Source organism: Schistocerca americana, chromosome X (assembly GCF_021461395.2).
Source record: "Schistocerca americana isolate TAMUIC-IGC-003095 chromosome X, iqSchAmer2.1, whole genome shotgun sequence".
In the NCBI taxonomy this organism is placed as follows: Eukaryota; Metazoa; Arthropoda; class Insecta; order Orthoptera; family Acrididae; genus Schistocerca; species Schistocerca americana.
This window is the reverse complement of record NC_060130.1, coordinates 384,991,207-385,010,938: the sequence shown is the minus strand read 5'-3', so window position 1 is coordinate 385,010,938 and position 19,732 is coordinate 384,991,207. Positions and strand designations below refer to the sequence as shown.

Here is a 19,732-nt window from a genome sequence, read left to right as displayed (position 1 = left end):
CCACATTTGAGTAGAGTTCTCGGTATTAACAGACAAGCAACACTGCCTGAAATAATTGCAGAAATCAGTGTGGGAAAGACAAATGTATTTATTTGGACAGTGTAGTGAAATTTAGTGTAGATGGGCTATGGCAGCAGAAAACCAATGTAAGTGACTTTGCTAGCAGCATGACATCACCAGCACCCCTCCTGGGGTCATGAACATATCTGTTGGACCTGAAATCACTAGAAAACTGTGGCCTGATCAGATGAGTTCTGATTTCAGTTGGTAAGAGCTGATGGTAGAGTTCAAGTGTGGCACAGACCCAAAGAAGCCATGAACCCAAGTTGTCAACAATGCACTGCGCAAGCTGGTGGTGGCTAGATAATGGTATGGGCAGTGCTTACGTGGAATGGACTGGGTCCTCTGGTCCAACTGAACCAATCATTAACTGGAAATGGTTATGTTTGGCCAGTTGGAGATCATTTACAGCCATTCATGGACTTAATGTTCTCAAACAATGATGCGCCATGTCACCAGACCACAATTGTTCATGACTGGTTGGAAGAACATTCTGGACAAGTTGAATGAATGATTCTGCCACCAAGATTGCCTGAAATGAATCCCATAGAACATTTATGGGACATAATTGAGAGGTCAGTTCATGCACAAAATCCTGCTCCAGCTTGTCATTGGAGATGAGACATGAGTCCATTATTTAACTTCTGAGACAAAACATTAGGTTATGGTGTGGAAGAAACTTGGCAAAAATGCCAGCTAACATGGACTTACCACTGTAGAGTTTGACCACTTGTGAGCTGCACTCTGTTATTGCTTTTCTCTGAAAGCGGCTTGATTTTATTCAGGATTCTAATACACCATATTATTCCCTACTCTTTAGGCTACAAAACTCTATTTTTCAACATAATCTCTGTTTGATGTGATGGCTTTGCGCCACTCTAGTGAGATGATCTGTATGCTTATATGGTACCACTCTATTGGTGAACATCAGTAAGCTTCCCATCATCCATGTACTGCTTCCTGTGCAGGGAAACCTTCATTGGGCCAGACATCTGGAAGTCAGAAAGTGCAATATCCGGGCTGTGGGGTGAATGAGGGAGAATAGTCCAATGAAGTTTTGTGACCTCCTCTCCGTGCACAGACCTGTGTGTGGCCTTGTGTTGTCATGCAGAAGGAGAAGTTCTTTTGCATTTTTGTGGTGACAAACATGCTGATGCCATTTCATCAGTCTTCTGAGGGTAGAACAACACAGTTTTGACAGAATAACCCCTTCAGAGTCTCAGAAGACCACTGCCATGACTTTACCAGCTGAGGGTGTGGCTTTGAACTTATTCTTTGGAGGAAAAGTAATGCAGTGCCACCCCGTGGACTCCCATTTTGTTTCTGGTTCAAAGTGATGAACCCATGTTTCATTGCCTGTGATGATGTTTGACAAAAAATTGTCACAATCAGCCTCATAAAACATCCATGATTCTGCATAGATGGACCTTTATTGTTCCTTGTGGTCTCCTGTTAGGTGGTGAGGAACACAGTGGGCCACACCTTTGAGTACCCCAACTGGTGGATGACTGTGTCAACACTATCAACAAAGACATCCAGTTCTGCTCTGAGATGTTTGATTGTGAGCCAATGATCACCTCAAATGGAGTGTCCACTCATTCCAACAGTGCAGCAGTCACAGTTGTGTGCAGCCTGTGGGAGAGTGCACAGGTTTGTGCTGATGACGGGTTCCTTGACCATGTTTTTATTCACTGCCAGGTCTCTGTAGACAAGAGCCTATCAATATCTGTGATGGTCTGGTTTCCTGCCAAAAGAAACTCAGTGACAGCTCTCTTCTTGGAATGCACCTTTATTACAGATGCCATTTTGAACGCTATGTATAATGCTGCCACCTATTGGAACCTCATGAAATTGTAGAGCCTGAAGTGGGAACATTCGACAATATCCTTCAACAAATTCCTCATTTTGTCAATGATAATTGGCTGAACAAAAATGTGTTGTCTTACTTGTTGAATGCCCCTCAAATACTTGCCATTTCAAAGATTTTTTCCTTTATCAAATTGGAATTTGTTTGGACTGGATTGCCCTATACCTTAATTCTCTTCTGAAAAGTAGTTATCCCTCTATGTTTCTTGCGAGATCAACAGTACAAACTGTCTAGGATAAAACCTGAGATATTTACTGTTTTTGTTTACTGTTTTACTACCCATTGATGTGTTATAGAGGTAACATCAGCATTTATGTCAAAAGCCAGTATTATTTCTAACTGTTGTAATGCTTTTGCTTGTGATTAAACATTTAGTGCAGTTTCTGAAATCAGATGGAGCTGGCTTACAAACTGCCTAGGATAAAACCAGGGATACATACTGTTTCTGTTTGCTGTTTTCCTGTGTTATAGAAATAACATCAACATTTAGGTCACAATGTAGGATTATTTCTAAGTCTTATAATTTTTTAGTTAGTATTTAAATATTATAATGCAGCCTCTGAAATGGGATGAGCTGGCTTTGTTTTGGTTACTATTACTGCTACTCTTTGTTATTTATAATGTAGCACTTGCTTCAAATAATGTCTCGCGTTGGTTTATTTGTGGGTTTCCTACTTTTTTTGCTTTCAACTAAAAATCATTCAAATGGGGAAGGGGGCTGACAATGTTTTACATTTGCTCATCTTACTAGAAATCGCTGCTGGTGCTGTCTCCCCTGTGTTCAATAGAATCAGCATTTGAAGCAGACTGCAGACTATTTCTACTGCCACCAACATACACATAAGGACCATGAAGATAAGATAAGAGAAATTAGGGTTCATGTGGAGGAATACAAACTGTTGTTTCTCCCCCACTTTTGTGAGTGTTATAGGAGAGAAAATGATTACTAGTGCTACAAGGTTCCCTCTGCCATGCACCATATGGTGGCTTGCAGAGTATTTTTGTAGATGTAGATGTAAATGTAGAATAGCACAAATATATGCTCATTTTAGGCTGCAATCTGTTCTTTACTAATATTTTTCCTAAAAGAAGTGAATAGAACTTAAAAGCTATACTATATGCTAGGAATACAAATAAATTAATATCAATATAGCAAAATGAACTATTAAGTTTCCAGAGACAATTGCATATTCAAAATTTAAAAGACTGTATTAAATGTAAATATAAAGATACACAACAGTCTCTGAGGAATGGTAGGTCACTCATAAGCGAACGTGCTAGTGGCAGCCAGGTTGCGGACATGAGTGGTATGTAAGGAATTGAGTGTTATGATTTATGTTTCAGCTTTTTACAAAATAATCTTTTCAGGTTGTAAAAAATCTGTTACTTTCTTACTCTATACTGTATAATTAAAACTGTATTACCTTTAAGTTATAAGTCACATTAATTACCAGGTGGAGGCTCTGCTGGATGCAACCTACTTTATCAGCTAGCAAAACGGGGAGTTGACACAGTGCTACTAGAACGCTCCAAAGTCACCTCTGGAACAACATGGCATTCAGCTGGTCTTGTTTGGAGCTTGCGTCCTAATGATGTTGAAATTCAACTCTTGGCAGCAACTCGAAATTTGCTTGCAAAACTGGAAATAGAGACTGGATTTAATCCTGGCTGGATAAATAATGGTGGACTTTACATAGCTCACAACAAGGTAAATATCTTTCAAACTGTTATTTTTTTCATCCTTAAAAATTTCAGGTCAGTATAATATCTTCTCAGAATTAACTAAGAAATGTCCGTAACCATATGGCACATGCAGATAATGTACTCACACATATTTGTAGACAAACATATAAATGTTCATAGTCTATACAATAGTATAACTGTATGAACAAGATATACCAGTTGAGCTACAAGGGATGGCATAAAGAAAGACAAACATACAATAATTCATCTACAGATCTCAGTGCACCCTGAAATGGAACTACGAGGGCAGTTCAATAAGTAATGCAACACATTTTTTTTCTGAAACAGGGGTTGTTTTATTCAGCATTGAAATACACCAGGTTATTCCCCAATCTTTTAGCAACACAACACTATTTTTCAACGTAATCTCCATTCAATGCTACAGCCTTACGCCACCTTGAAATGAGGGCCTGTATGCCTGCACGGTACCATTCCACTGGTCGATGTCGGAGCCAACGTCGTACTGCATCAATAACTTCTTCATCATCCGCGTAGTGCCTCCCACGGATTGCGTCCTTCATTGGGCCAAACATATGGAAATCCGACGGTGCGAGATCGCGGCTGTAGGGTGCATGAGGAAGAACAGTCCACTGAAGTTTTGTGAGCTCCTCTCGGGTGCGAAGACTTGTGTGAGGTCTTGCGTTGTCATGAAGAAGGAGAAGTTCGTTCAGATTTTTCTGCTTACGAACACGCTGAAGTCGTTTCTTCAATTTCTGAAGAGTAGCACAATACACTTCAGAGTTGATCGTTTGACCATGGGGAAGGACATCGAACAGAATAACCCCTTCAGCGTCCCAGAAGACTGTAACCATGACTTTACCGGCTGAGGGTATGGCTTTAAACTTTTTCTTGGTAGGGGAGTGGGTGTGGCGCCACTCCATTGATTGCTGTTTTGTTTCAGGTTCGAAGTGATGAACCCATGTTTCATCGCCTGTAACAATCTTTGACAAGAAATTGTCACCCTCAGCCACATGACGAGCAAGCAATTCCGCACAGATGGTTCTCCTTTGCTCTTTATGGTGTTCGGTTAGACAACGAAGGACCCAGCAGGAACAAACCTTTGAATATCCCAACTGGTGAACAATTGTGACAGCACTACCAACAGAGATGTCAAGTTGAGCACTGAGTTGTTTGATGGTGATCCGTCGATCATCTCGAACGAGTGTATTCGCACGCTCCGCCATTGCAGGAGTCACAGCTGTGCACGGCCGTCCCGCACGCGGGAGATCAGACAGTCTTGCTTGACCTTGCGGCGATGATGACACACGCTTTGCCCAATGACTCACCGTGCTTTTGTCTACTGCCAGATCACCGTAGACATTCTGCAAGTGCCTATGAATATCTGAGATGCCCTGGTTTTCCGCCAAAAGAAACTCGATCACTGCCCGTTGTTTGCAATGCACATCCGTTAAAGACGTCATTTTAACAGCTCCGTACAGCGCTGCCACTTGTCGGAAGTCAATGAAACTATATGAGACAAAGCGGGAATGTTTGAAAATATTCCACAAGAAATTTCCGGTTTTTTCAACCAAAATTGGCCGAGAAAAAAAAGTGTTGCATTACTTATTGAACTGCCCTCGTACAAAAGAGTGGCCTTGAAGGACAGAGTAAAAAGCTTCTAATTATTCTTTTCTATGGCTCAGTATTGGATGATGTAAGCTGGCTATTTAAAAGATCTAACATAAAGTTTGATCTGCATAAAAACAATAGGCAACATTTAAGATCAGTGACACAGAGCAGATAAACCAGAAAACCCATTGTATAAAAATGGAGTTTTCTTGCTGTCCTTAAGAAAAATATGATAATGATACATTATAACATATTTAACTAATAAAAATATAATTATTTTCATTGAGTGATAGAAAATTTCCATTAGATTTCTCTCTTAGAGAATTTTCTACAAACTGAATGAAGACCATTCTGATGATTTCAATATAAAAGTCTTTGGCTTTAGAGAGTTGCCAACCATCACTCTGAATTGTGAATATGGCAGTTGTATTGTGCAGAGAATAGAGATTTTGTTTTGATTGCTTGTGTAATGAGGAGGGTACTGACCCTCAGTATAACAGACTTACTGACTTAATTCCTTTGACCCCTATGGGGGCATAGTGCATCCAGGAGAACTTGCCATGAATCTCTGTCTTTGGCCATTTCCCCCAGTTCCACCCAGGTCTTGCTAACTTTCCTTGCTTTCTCTTCCACCATACTTTTCCATGTACCTCTAGGCCTGCCTCTCATCCTTGTTCCTTGGAGATTTCATTCCGGTGCCTTCTTTTCGGATGCTCCATCTGGCTTTCTCAATGTGTACCCCAGCCATCTTTGCTCTGATGTCTGCTTCTCTCTTATTTCTGACATTTAGTAGAAAGTGTTGTAACTTGCAGCTTACAGGTATCTGATCTATCTGATTTTCAGTAACATGATTTGATGAGACTCATGTTATCTTATGGTTAGTTGCTATGTGGAAACAGTGCAACTCCTGTGACTAGGTCACGGTCAGTGCACATATCTACCAGCAGTTCATCATTTGCATTTCTGTTGCCAATGCTGTGTACACCCATGATGTGTTCAAGCCCTTTGTTTCCTGAACCAACTTTTGAGTTGAAATTTCCCATTACAATTTTTGTGTCTCTACAATGAGTTTGCCTAAGGACTCCATTTAGCTCTGTATAAAACATATAATTTAATTCTTCTTTAGCCAGGAAGTGCTGAATTACAGTGATATTTGGCATGTTTGTTCTAAAGGATGCAGTTATCCTTTCTGACACTGGTTTCGCCTCTTGTAAACCCCTTTTACAGTTTTTAGATAGTAAGAGTCCTACACTGTTCCTATACATAACATCTTCAACTGTCAACATAAGCAGCTGTCCACCATTTTGTATTTGAACTTCGCCAGATTCTGACCACCATATTCCACTCACTCCCAATATACCCGGTCTATAGTTCTCCATCCCTTTTTCAGCCTGTCTTACCCTTCCCACCTCTCTCAATGTTCTTACATCCCAAAACCCAATATGGGTTTTCTTTTTCAGACCAAGATCACATTCTTGAGCTCCAGCTGGCTATTTCTCCTTCAGTTTCTGTGATTTGAATGTTTTTGTTTGTGCAGGCAATTGGCCCCCCCCTCCCAAAAGAGCGGCCTGCCACCTCATGGCCCGGCAACCTGCCGAAGTTTTACTTCAGGGCCTTATCCCTTAGGTAGCTTGTTTTCACCTCAACTACAGAAGGCTATCCTTTTCTCCACAGTGAGACCCACACGCATCACTGTTGTCCTGGTAACCAAGGAGCTTCCACTGCCAACATTAGGGGACTCGGCCTGCTACTGCACAGTCACAGAGAGGAAAAGGAAAAGATAGGATTCTAGACAGGATACTGTGAGAAACACTTTGTCTGGATCCTCTGTGGAGACCTGACTGGCTTGGGAGACACTGCCTGAGTTACACTACCACCAGTGTAGCCTTCCACTTCATTGGAACACTCAAATCCCATTGCCCACACAGACAGTGTTTCATTAAGGAGGTCCATATACAATGGGTGATCAAATACTTCCAGTTCAAAGGCCACATAATACCCCTTGCCTATATGTTGGTGCTTATATACTCATGTCAGAGTCATGCTGGGTTGCGTATATGCTGCAGCACTGCTCTCAAATGAAAACTTTTTGATCACTTCTTATAATATCAGGCTAAATAATGAAACAAAGAAATTTTAAGGAAAATCACATGATATTGTGTCATAAGAAACCTGTCACACCTTCTACATCTACATTTACATTTGCATCCATACTCTGCAAATCACTGTGAAGTGTATGGCAGAGGGTACTTAGAATGGTACCATATGTTAGAATTTCTTCCCACTGCAAATATGTATGGAGTGTGAGAAGAATGTCTGCTTCAATATCTCTGAACATTTTGTAATTGGCCTAATTTTGTCTTCAGGGTCACTACAGGAGTGATGTGCACTTGGCAAAACAATATCTGTAGATTCTTCTGTTAGTACTGGTTCTTGAAATTTGTGAGTAGATGTTTGTGGGATAATTTGCATCTATCTTGAAGAACCAACCAACTCTGCTTGTGCAACATTTCCTTGCTGACATCCAATGAATCAAACAAACTTATGACCATTCATGCCACCCTTCATTGTATATACTTAGTATCTTCTGTTAGTCTTCTTTCGTATGGGTTCCACATGTTTGAACAACGTTCTAAGGTGGGGCGCACAAAAGATTTGTAAGCAGTCTTCTTGTAGAATGAGTGCAAATGAAATGAAGTCTGCTATGTTTCTTACATAGGACTGAGCCTCTGTGATCATTCCATTTCATATAATTACAGGCTGTTATGCCAAGCTGTATAAGTTGATTAACTGCAAGTTTGACTCATTGATATTGCAATCATAGGATAATACATTTTTTAATTTAGGTGAGAGCATAATTTTACATTCCTGAACATTCATGCCACTCTGAAATCTTATGAATATATAACTAAATATTCATGCAGCTTTTGTCAGAAATTACTTCATTATACATAACCACATCATCTGTGAAAAGTATTTGTGTTACTATTAATATTGTCTGCAAGGTCATTAATAGACGCTGGCCGCAGTGGTCTAGCGGTTCTAGGCGCGCAGTCCGGAACCGAGCGACTGCTACAGTCGCAGGTTCGAATCCTGCCTCGGGCATGGATGTGTGTGATGTTCTTAGGTTAGTTAGGTTTAAGTAGTTCTAAGTTCTAGGGGACTGATGACCACAGTAGTTAAGTCCCATAGTGCTCAGAGCCATTTGAACCATTAATAGACCACATAAACAATAAGGACCCCAACACACTTACCTGGGACACACATTATGTTACTTCTACACCACTGGCCATTAAAATTGCTACACCAAGAAGAAATGCAGATGATAAATGGGTATTCATTGAACAAATATATTATGCTAGAGCTGACATGTGATTACATTTTCATGCAATTTGGAAGCATAGATCCTGAGAAATCAGTACCCAGAACAACCATCTCTGGCCGTAATAACGGCCTTAATATGCCTGGGCATTGAGTCAAACAGAGCTTGGATGGCGTGTACAGGTACAGCTGCCCATACAGCTTCAACATGATACCACAGTTCATCAAGAGTAGTGACTGGTGTATTAGACAAGCCAGTTGCTTGGCCACCATTGACCAGACGTTTTCTGTTGGTGATAGATCTGGAGAATGTGCTGGCCAGGGCAGCAGTCGAACATTCTCTGTATCCAGAAAGGCCCATACAGGACCTGCAACATGCGGTCATGCATTATCCTGCTGAAATGTAGGGTTTCGCAGGGATCAAATGAAGGGTAGAGCCACGGGTCGTAACACATCTGAAATGTAACGTCCACTGTTCAAAGTGCCATCAATGCGAACAAGAGATGACTGAGACGTGTAACCAATGGCACCCCATACCATCACGCCAGATGATATGCCAGTATGGCGATAATGAATACTCGTTTCCAATGTGCGTTCACCACAATGTTGCCAAACATGGATGCAACCATCATGATGCTGTAAACAGAACCTGGATTCATCCGAAGAAATGACGTTTTGCCATTCGTGCACCCAGGTTCATCATTGAGTACACCATCGCAGGTGCTCCTGTCTGTGATGCAGTGTCAAGTGTAACTGCAGCCATGGTCTCTGAGCTGCTAGTCCATGCTGCTGCAAACATTGTCAAACTGTTCGTGCAGATGGTTGTTGTCTTGCAAATGTCCCCATCTGTTGACTCAGGGATTGAGACGTGGCTCCACGATCCGTTACAGCCATGCGGATAAGATGCCTGTCATCTCGACTGCTAGTGATACGAGGCCGTTGGGATCCAGCACGGTGTTCCGTATTACCCTCCTAAACCCACCGATTCCATTTTCTGCTAACTGTCATTGGATCTTGACCAACGCGAGCAGCAATGTCACAATAGGATAAACCACAATCGCGATAGGCTACAATCCAACCTTTATCAAAGTCGGAAACATGATGGTAAGCATTTCTCCTCCTTACACGAGGCATCACAACAACGTTTCACCAGGCAACGCTGATCAACTGCTGTTTGTGTATGAGAAATAGGTTGGAAACTTTCCTCATGTCAGCACATTGTAGGTGTCGCCACCAGCGCCAACCTTGTGTGAATGCTCTGAAAAGCTAATCATTTGCATATCACAGCATCTTCTTCCTGTTTGTCTTCTTCATAGTGTAGCAATTTTAATGGCCAGTAGTGTATATCTACTGATGACTCTCCATGACTCTCCATCAGTGTTAAAATGCTGTCTCCACCCCATTGAGAAAGCTTCAATCCAGTATAAATCTCACTTGATACTTCATATGATTGTGCTTTTTGTAGTGTAACAGGTGTTGATAGGTAAATGTGAGTAAGCAGCTATCTGGTGGATGTAGGTGGAGGTGCAGGCGATGTAGGCAGCTGATCTATTGTTAAAGTTCTTTAGTTCTAAACAAAAATAAACATGGAGCAGAGTGTTTGCAGCAGGCAGGCGACAGGCAGCAAGCAATGACCCTCAGACCTGAGTACAATGGTGCAAATGTGCCAATGCAAGTGTTTCCTATGGAGGCGAATGGTAGCATAGAGCTTTTCTACGTTTATATTGCATTAGACAGCTGGTGCTTTGTCAGGATGGTGGGGCAATGATGCAATGGTCAGGGCTAGGCAGGTCTACCCAACACAGTATTACCCAGGGTGCTGAACATGGCGCTGCGAATTGGAGAGCAATGGTGGGCTGTTGCAGTTGCCCATAACATGGAACTGATTGGATCTCACTTCATGCCTTGGATGATGGCAAAAACTGGCACAGACTGAGTGTCATAGCATGGCCCAGCCATCCTGATTAAGACTTCATCAGTAAATCTTATACCAGCAACTCTCGCACCACTGGTTTCATAATGTAGCCCTGCCATGCGAGTGACCTAATTGGCTGGTCCAGGGCTTAAATACAGCTATCTGTAGCTTACCACATGGAAGACATACCTCTACCACGTTCCTCCATTTTGCTAAATCATTTGGCTAGCATGGGAGCCTCCCAAAAGTTGGTCAGTGACCCAGATGTGGGTGTAGCATTGCAGAAGGGAACAGTGCAGTAGCATCTGCTTCTGTTGGGGTTGTTGTGACATCGGGTCATTGAATGTGACTGGAGGCAGCAGCTGTGCACTAATTATGGCCCTGGGCACCATATGTGGTCTGTGCCATTACAGTATCAAGTGTATGATGGCAAAAACTGGCACAGACTGAGTGTCATAGCATGGCCCAACCATCCTGATTATGACTTCATCAGTAAATCTTGTACCAGCAACTCTCGCACCGCTGGTTTCACAATGTAGCCCTGCCATGCGAGTGACCTAATTGGCTGGTCCAGGGCTTAAATACAGCTATCTGTAGCTTACCACATGGAAGACATGCCACTACCACGTTCCTCCATTTTGCTAAATTTGGCTATCACGGGAGTCAAATTCCTTTCAGAAGTCAAGAAACATTGCATATATCTGATTGTATTGATCTATGGCTTCCAGGATGTCATGAGGGAAAGATAGAAGTTGGATTTCATGTGACTGATATTTTCGAAAACCATACTGTTTTACGTGCAGGAGGTTACTCTGCTTGAGATACCTCATTACATTTGAGCTCAGTATGTGTTCTAAGATTCTACAACAAATGGATGTCAAGTATATTGGATATTAGTTTCGTGGCTCACTCCAGCTGCCCTTCTTATAGATGGGTGCTTTCTTCTAGTCTCTGACCACACCTTTTTGTCCATAGATCTTTGTTATCTTGTGCTTAAAGGAGGGATTAGTTTAGTCACAAATTCAATATAGAGCCTGATTAGTATTTTGTCTGGCTCTCAGACTCTGTTCAGTTTTGATGATTTCAGCTGTTTCTCAATTACACTGACACTCATATTTATTTCACTCATCTTTTCAGTAGTATGAAAATCAAATTGGGGCATTACTGATAGATTTTCTTTTGTAAAGGAACATTTGATAACAGAGCTCAGCATTTCTGGTTTTATTTTTCTGACCTCAATTTCAGTACACATCTCATCCTTTAGTCTATAATTTTAAATGCTATAGGATCTGCAATTGCCATTCTCTTTATTTCATGTATGATTGTACATTTTTGGTCTTAGGCCACTTTCAAGTATCTAAAACCGATACATTAGTGACACTTGTGATTTTGCCATAGGAACAAGTCATATCTGTTGATGTACGTGGCACATTGTAACTTATATTATGCCATTATAATTTTTATTATGCCATGTATGTCTTTGCTGTAATGACTGTGTGTAGTTTCTGGTAAAATAAATTAGAAAGGTTTTTTGTTATTTTAGGAGCATGTTACTTTGAGCAGTTGTTGCAAAGCTCTTACATGTAAGGTTCATGTTTTAACTTACTTAACAATAATAACATTATAATTATTTTACAGAAATTTGTTAATTAACCTACAAATATAATTACATGTAGTTGAGAAGAAAGGAACATGTAGGTTAATTAACAAATTTCTGTAAAATGTGATCTTCCTAGTGCTATGTACATTAAAAGGTGGTCCTTATATCTAAGAGCTTTGTAACAACCAGTCAAAAGTAACATGTTCCTACAACATCAATAAACCTCTCTAATTTATTTTATGGGCATTACATTCAGTCATCGTAGTAAGGACATACATGGCATAATATACTGCTAAAGAAGCATCCAGAAAGTAAGTTATCATGTGCTAGCACATCTACAGATATGACTTGTTCCTATGTCAAAATCACAAGTGCCACTAATTATCCAATGTATAATGCTTCCATTTTAGATACCTGAAAATGGCCTAAGACCAAAATTGTACAATTTTGCATGAAATAAAGAGAATGGCAACTGAAGGCATCATGAAATCATTCAAAAAATCACCCATGAGTGTTTGGACACTAACTTTGCTGCCACTAACAGCTCTTACAGATGGCCAGAATTTCTTTGGTATTGTGTAAGATCTTCCCAATGGTTTGCAAAATATGGGTGTAGATGTAGCAGATATAGAAAAGTATAGGCTATGTTTGCAGAATTTTGGATGTAGACAGTTTACCCTCTAAATTCTTTGGCTCACACTTCAATGAAAACTGTTAATGGGAAACTCGTGTCAATTTTGTGTGCACAAAAATAAGTAGTGCATTACACTTGCATAGCCAACTGACCAAAATTGTATGAAATAAAACACCGAGATTTATATACTATGGCATGATTTTCCCATTTATAAATTACTGAACAGAGCTGAGGGGCTGTATTGCTGATGTGCAATTGAACAGAATATTGGTGGTACAGAAGAGAGCTAATAATTGATGCCTAGTTTGGGGTACAGGGAGACATGTTGTGATGCTCTTATCCAAAATAAATATCCCACTGCACACTACATCAAGAAGGCCTACTGGGTACTTATTTAAAACAAAATTAAAAACATTTCTTATAATTAAGTGTCTGTATTCATGGAAAGGATTCTGAGCTCCTTAAAGCCCCATAGCCATACTATGAAACCAAATTGTAGGCCTACTTGTCAGCAAGACATTACAAGCTATTATCGGATAAAAGAAGTGAAAGAAGATACAAAATTGCTGTAGAGTATGAAATAACTTTTACTGAAAACAGAAATGGTAAGTCAGAAACAGACATAAACCTTTGTAAGTAATCATTCAAAAAATTACCTTATTATATAGTCTGTAATTTATCAAAGTTGATGTAATATAAATTATTTATTAGCCATTGTATATAAATATAATGTTATGTATTATTAAATATGTCATTGCAAATCTCATCATTTGTTGTCAAAAAAAGAAAAAAAAAGTATATCAATACAATTCCCAGGGTTTATAGGTATGCACAGCAAAAGTACATTAGAGATTCTTGGAAAAGAAGAAACTATGAGAAGGAGGATAGGGAACACAGAAACTTTGTAGAATACTAAACAATAAGTTGTGTTGAGAGAGAGAGGAGCTCATTGCATAAAATTGAAACCTTTTTTATTTGTTACAGGAAAGACTGGAGGAATATAGACGTTTAGCTACAGTAGGCCACAGCTTTGGCATTGAGTCCAGTATACTGTCTGCAGAAGAAACAAAAAAGATTTTTCCTCTGATAAATGAGAAGGTAGTACATGGAAGTCTATACTCTCCTGGTGATGGGACTGTTGACCCGTCTATGCTTTGTACAGCCCTTACGCGAACTGCTGTACAAGCAGGTGCTAAGGTAATGTTTTCTTTGGCAACTTTGTAGTTACATAAGATATGCACAATTAGAGCAGATTTTAATACTTTTCTTCTATGATTCAACAGCTTATAGAAAATTGTCCTGTAACTAAAATATTGAGAGGGAAAAATAACTTTGGATCTAAAAAAGTTTCTGGAGTCATCACACCATATGGGACAATCAGAACTGACTGTGTGGTGAATTGCAGTGGTAAGTTTGTCATCTAGTTGCTATTCAGTTTCAGTTTCAATTTCAAATAATTATACACTTACATTATTTCTCTGCCAAGTGTCTGCAGCTAGTGGAACGCTGCAACTGCATACTGTATTATCACTGTTTGTGTGTTATGATTTTCAAGAAAGGAACTGACACTATAATAATGAAAAAAATGTTGAAGCTTTAAAATTGGTCAACTAAGTTTTCAGTTCATTTCTTAGACTTGAGTGATTCAAGAAAGACACTTATATCAAAATTGGGGCATAAAGTAGTCATTTGTGGAAATGATGTTTCAGAGGTCTGATAATATTTGCAATGCTTTTAAAAGTATGAAGTGTAATTGCCCACTTATGTCAACCAGGTCATGAGAATAAGCTCTGCAGTGAGCTAACAATTTTGTCAACATGTTTCAGGGCCTATAAAGATCAAGCTACATGGCTGAACATCACAGATGAATTGTATGGTGTAAAACAGCACAGGATCTGACAATATGTGTGCAATAAATGTTAAATATGAATATGTTCAACATCTCCTCCTAAGCCTCTGGATTACTTTTTATCTGGAAAGAAATACTGTAGGGGTGAAAAAACATCAACTTTCCATTGGGTTGGGGGTGGGTGTGATAATCTAGTGATGTACAGAGAAGGGGGAGAGAAGAAAGTGGACAGAGAAAGGATGAATGAGGAGATGGACAGAGAGATATTGCAGGAGGCAAAGTGAGAAAGGAGGTAGAGGAAATGGAGAGAGAGTGAAAGGGGGGGGGGGAATGGTAGGAGGAGATAGATGAGATAGGGGGGATTAGGGGATGGACCAAGACAGGGGGAATGGATAAAGAAAGGGTGAGGAGGAAGTAGTTAGAGAGAGGGGAAGGGGGAGATGGAAGAGAGTGGACAAGGAGGAGAAGGACTAATAAAAGAATGGAGTAAATAAATATCTAGGCAGTGCTAGGTTTCTCAGATAGTTTTATATACATTTGAAATCACACTTTTATATAACTATTTTATGTTACACAGCAAATAGCCTTGCCACAGTGATAACACTGATTCCTGTCAGATCACTGAAGTGCTGCCAGACTCAGCAAGCACTTGGATGGATGACTGTCTTGGTCTGCCAAGCACTGTTGCCATGCGGGGTCACTCAGACCTTGTGAGGCCAGTTGAGAAGCTACTTGATTGAAAAGTAGTGGCTCTGGTCATAAACACTGACAATGGCTAGGAGAGCAATGTGCTGACCACATACCCATCCATATCCGCATCCAGTGATGTCTATCACCTGAGAACGACATGGTGGTCAATTGGTAACATTGGGCCTTCGGAGGCCTGTTTGGACAAAGAATTTTCACTACAGATTGGAGCTGCAGGAATAGTCACGTTCACATCCTTGTTCTTCATGCCCCTGCACATTTCTCTGATCAACTGACATTCCTACAACATTATATTACCAAGTTTTCACTTTAAATATATATAAATAAATTGGGGTGGTTATTCTGATGCTAATTTTTTTAGTGTAAGTGTAGAAAAACATTGTTTTGGTTCATAGACATAACTTATACAACATTTTATTTATAAAAATTACTTAGTCTCTTCTGTACTGCAGCAAATGTACTTGTTTTTTAGCTGACTCTAAGTGCTACAGATGCAGCACAGTATGAAATTGTAGCAAGTTTGTTGCTTTTGTTACAGTTGTTGGAAACAATTTAACGTATAAATGTCAATAAATTTAGTAATTTTATTCTACAAACATGATGATATTTTACTGAAATCACTTCTTTGTTGTGATTTAAACACTGTCATTAGATTTTCTATAGGCTTACTTGAAGTGATTTTTGTATTTTTGGTTAACATGTGTGCTTTAGATTTTGATGCAGCCAGAATCTTGTTATGGTGCTCAGTGTCAATAGCCTGCAAGTGGCTCAGTTTCATACCCTTCTGCCATGGGGAAATGTATGTGATATATTCAGAATGGCTTCTCAGGTGCCTACTCAACCTCTGCTCAGCTTGCTTTGGTCTTGTGGACCATGCCTAGGCTCTTGTTTATCTGTCTGGTCTTCAACTATGATGCAACTTATTGTTTACATATCATTCAGTTAAACCTCCCATTCTTTGACCATTTTATGTGTAAGGCTTATGTCTTGTAACATCACAACATACCAAATTAAATACTCCCCCAAACAGTTACAGAATTTTAAAGTGCCACAGATGATGGTGAGAGCTTCCTTTTCAGACTGTGAGCAGTTTTGTTGTGAAAGTGACAAGAGTTTTACATCTTGCAGTCTGTTGTCAAAATGTTGGTAACATCATTACCACAATGTTATTGTCAATATCCTTCAGTTTGTAAAGGTTAAAAGAGAAAATGGTTCAAAAGGAATTACTTATGCCTAAACATTAATAGAATGAGTTTATTGTACTTTCAACTGAACCACTTAAATGGTGGAGTGCCATGGAGTGTTGTGTCTGATGATAGTACAGAAATAAAATTAGATGTTGCAACTGCCTTCTTTGGTCTAATATTAGACTGTCCTCTGTCTAGGGATCATTACATTGATCTTTTATGCCAAAAACTGAGATAATCAGTTTATGCACAAGAACAAAGTTACTATTTTTGAATTATAATCAAATGGAAATGGTGTATTTTGCACTGACATATCCATACCATATTTTAGGACTATAAAACACACCTTGATTTTTAAGATTTTTTTAAAAAAATAACATTTTTACCATTTTTATCATTAGATGCAAAGCCAGACCAACAAAAATTTGTAGTTTATAAAACCGAACTGAGCTTTAAAACCCACAAAAATTATCATCTGAACTTTCTTCTTCTTCTTCTTCTTCTTCTTCTTCATTGTTGTCCTCTTCATATTAAGAGTGTTTTAAAAAAGTGTCAAATAATTTGAGAGGTGGTAGTACTCATTGAAACATGAAGAATGAGTACAATAAAGATGGGTCTGGAAATGCACACTTTCTGCGATAAACGTGTTTACAGGAGGTGTCCAATGTAATGTCCATTCATGACAGTGCACTCCTCTGACCTCCAGTGTAAGAAATGACACACCCTTATTTTGAAGTATACCTGGTTGCTGTTGTACCTGCTGGCATGCATCGAAGATGTGACCCTGTAGTGACCGCAAATCATTGATTGGTGTGGTGTAGACCAATTCGTTCATGTGTTCACATAACCAAAAGCCTAGGGGAACAAGCAGGCCAAGGTGAGCCCCCCACCCCCCATCCCCCCGACCAATCCAGCAGTCCTGAGATATCTGCGTCAGATGTTTGTACACATTGTGACAAAAGTGTGCTGGTGTGCGTTCATGCATGAACCAGATTTGTATTTGTTGCTACACTGGCACAGCCTTCAGCAAGGTAGGCAATACATGAACAGGAAATTCCAGATAATGCACCACAGTTAACCTTTGTGGTAACACGTATGGCCCTATTAATCTATCGTCAAGTATGTGAACTCATGTGTTGACTGAGAATCGTTGTTGATGCCCTCTTTCCTGAATTGCTTGTGGATTTACATCTGCCAATAAATGCTGATTATGGAAATTCACAACACCATCTCATGTGAACCTTGCCTCATTAGTAAATAAAATCCTGTATGTGAACAGTGGATCTGCAGCACACTTCTGCAACAGTTGTTGACAGAACTGCCATCTGCCATGATCATCTTGCCACCTAAGGGCCTAAACACACTGTAGATGATAGGGGAACAGCAATTTTTCATGAAGTACCTTCCCAGATAAAAGTGTGAGACATACCTTCTGCTGGTGCTAATCATCCCACACTGGTCCCAGGGATTTCTTACACTGAACGTAACACATGCTCCTCCATGTGAGGCATTTGAACTGTGTGGGGCATTCCACTGTCAGCCTTATGAGGTGCAAGGGTACCTGTGGCTTTAAGATGCTGGAAAAGTCTGCTGAACGGTTTATCAGAGGGCACTCTGCATTGTGGATATTTTTCAGCATAGAGAGCACGGGCTCACAGACTATGTCCATTTGCTAAACCATAGCAGAATATCACACCTGTGATTTCATTTGTGAAGTAGTAGGCTTCCATTCTCAACAACTGGTGGAAGAGAGAAAATGTAAATGTACTACACCATTTGTATGTACAAACAGCACAACAACAGTAAACACATAAGTGAATCTGTATTTGGAAGAAAATGAAACACCATGATATGTATTCAGGGTTGACAGCACTGTACAGTAAGGCACACAAATATGACAAATACTGATGTAGGCTACAACATGACTCACACTACACAACTGCCCAACTGCCGGCAGACCACCTAATGGTAGGTAGAGTACTATGAGCAAGACATCATAATACTGTGCCAACACATTTGATGGAGCACCAATGCAATGGCTGTGCTGATATCCACAACCAAGCATAACACAGCCCTTCCCATAAACACTTGTTTATCTTGGCAAGTATGCATTTCTGGACTCACATTCATTGGACTTATTTTTCTGTGTTTCAATGAGTACTACCACCTCTCCAATTATTCAACACTATTTTTTGAACATCTCATATAAGATGATCTTCACTGCCATCGAGTGTGTTAATTATGATGCAATTCTTGACAGATTTAACAATAATGTCTTCTCTCACTCTAGACCAAGACTATTTTACCCGCTGACACTCTTATTTGATTGTATGTCATTTTAAGTCTCCCTTTGGCATGAATTCATCTTGAGTTTCATCCATCATCCATTTGTTCCATTTCTTTCTCATTATGCTTTAAACTGTTTATTTATCAAGACATCAAGAGTTGGCAATGGTGAAGTAAGCCATCCTAGAATAACAGCAAGCTCTGTATTTCCCTGTCTCAATTCTCTTTCACAGAATTTTCCAAATGACTAATAAACTGATCTAGCACAAGAAGAGAACTCATCTTTAACAAAGTACCTTACCTTCCCTCCCACATTCTGTTAATCCATAATTTCATACTATCCTTGTCTATGAGATCCCTGTCATGTAAGTAACAACAACACTTGATGGTATTTCAGAAGATTTTGGCATTGTTTTGCACTTGAAAATGATCATTGGATTAAGTTAAGTACTGTCTGCATAACATGAAAGAACAACAGTGTAGTGTATTTTTTCATGTCCACTTGTTTTTATAGTTGCAGTTTCAGCACCTTTCATGATAACTGTTCTGTTACTCAGCACATCATATCTGAGAGGAGTTTCATCTGTATTCGCTATTTGGCTTAGTTCCACTCTGGTTATCTTTTGCTTTTGAATAATAAAGCTATGGAAGGACAATAGTTTCTCTTCATACTCTTGTGGTATTTTCCGAGATATTTTGGTTTTGGTTTACATACTATGTCCGTGATGGTTCATTATCGTGTAGCACCAACCAACTCCGCCCTTAAAGTCTGTTGAGTTCCACTGTAGTACCAGCTTACAAGTGTGCATTTGAATCATTTTTGTATTAATTACACTGCCATTTTGATGGTGTTCTTGAATCAATTTCAGTATGTCATCTTCTAGTTTTGACCATTCTGCATTCAGTCCTCTATTTGCACATTTAGTCTTCCTCATTTTTTTCAATGCTTCTTTACTAGCTTCCCAACCACAAATGCTTTTTCTGTTGGTGGAG

At 39.7% G+C, this 19,732-nt stretch overlaps 1 protein-coding gene across 1 annotated transcript in view; it reads left to right on the top strand.

Moving 5' to 3' along the window:
- Positions 1–19,732, top strand: part of LOC124554723 (sarcosine dehydrogenase, mitochondrial) — a 280,579-nt gene that overhangs the window by 106,566 nt on the left and 154,281 nt on the right. The window contains exons 4-6 of the mRNA XM_047128369.1: positions 3,382–3,635; positions 13,694–13,906; positions 13,993–14,116. Coding sequence (XP_046984325.1) covers positions 3,382–3,635; positions 13,694–13,906; positions 13,993–14,116 — 591 coding nt within the window. The remainder of the gene's footprint in view (positions 1–3,381; positions 3,636–13,693; positions 13,907–13,992; positions 14,117–19,732) is intronic.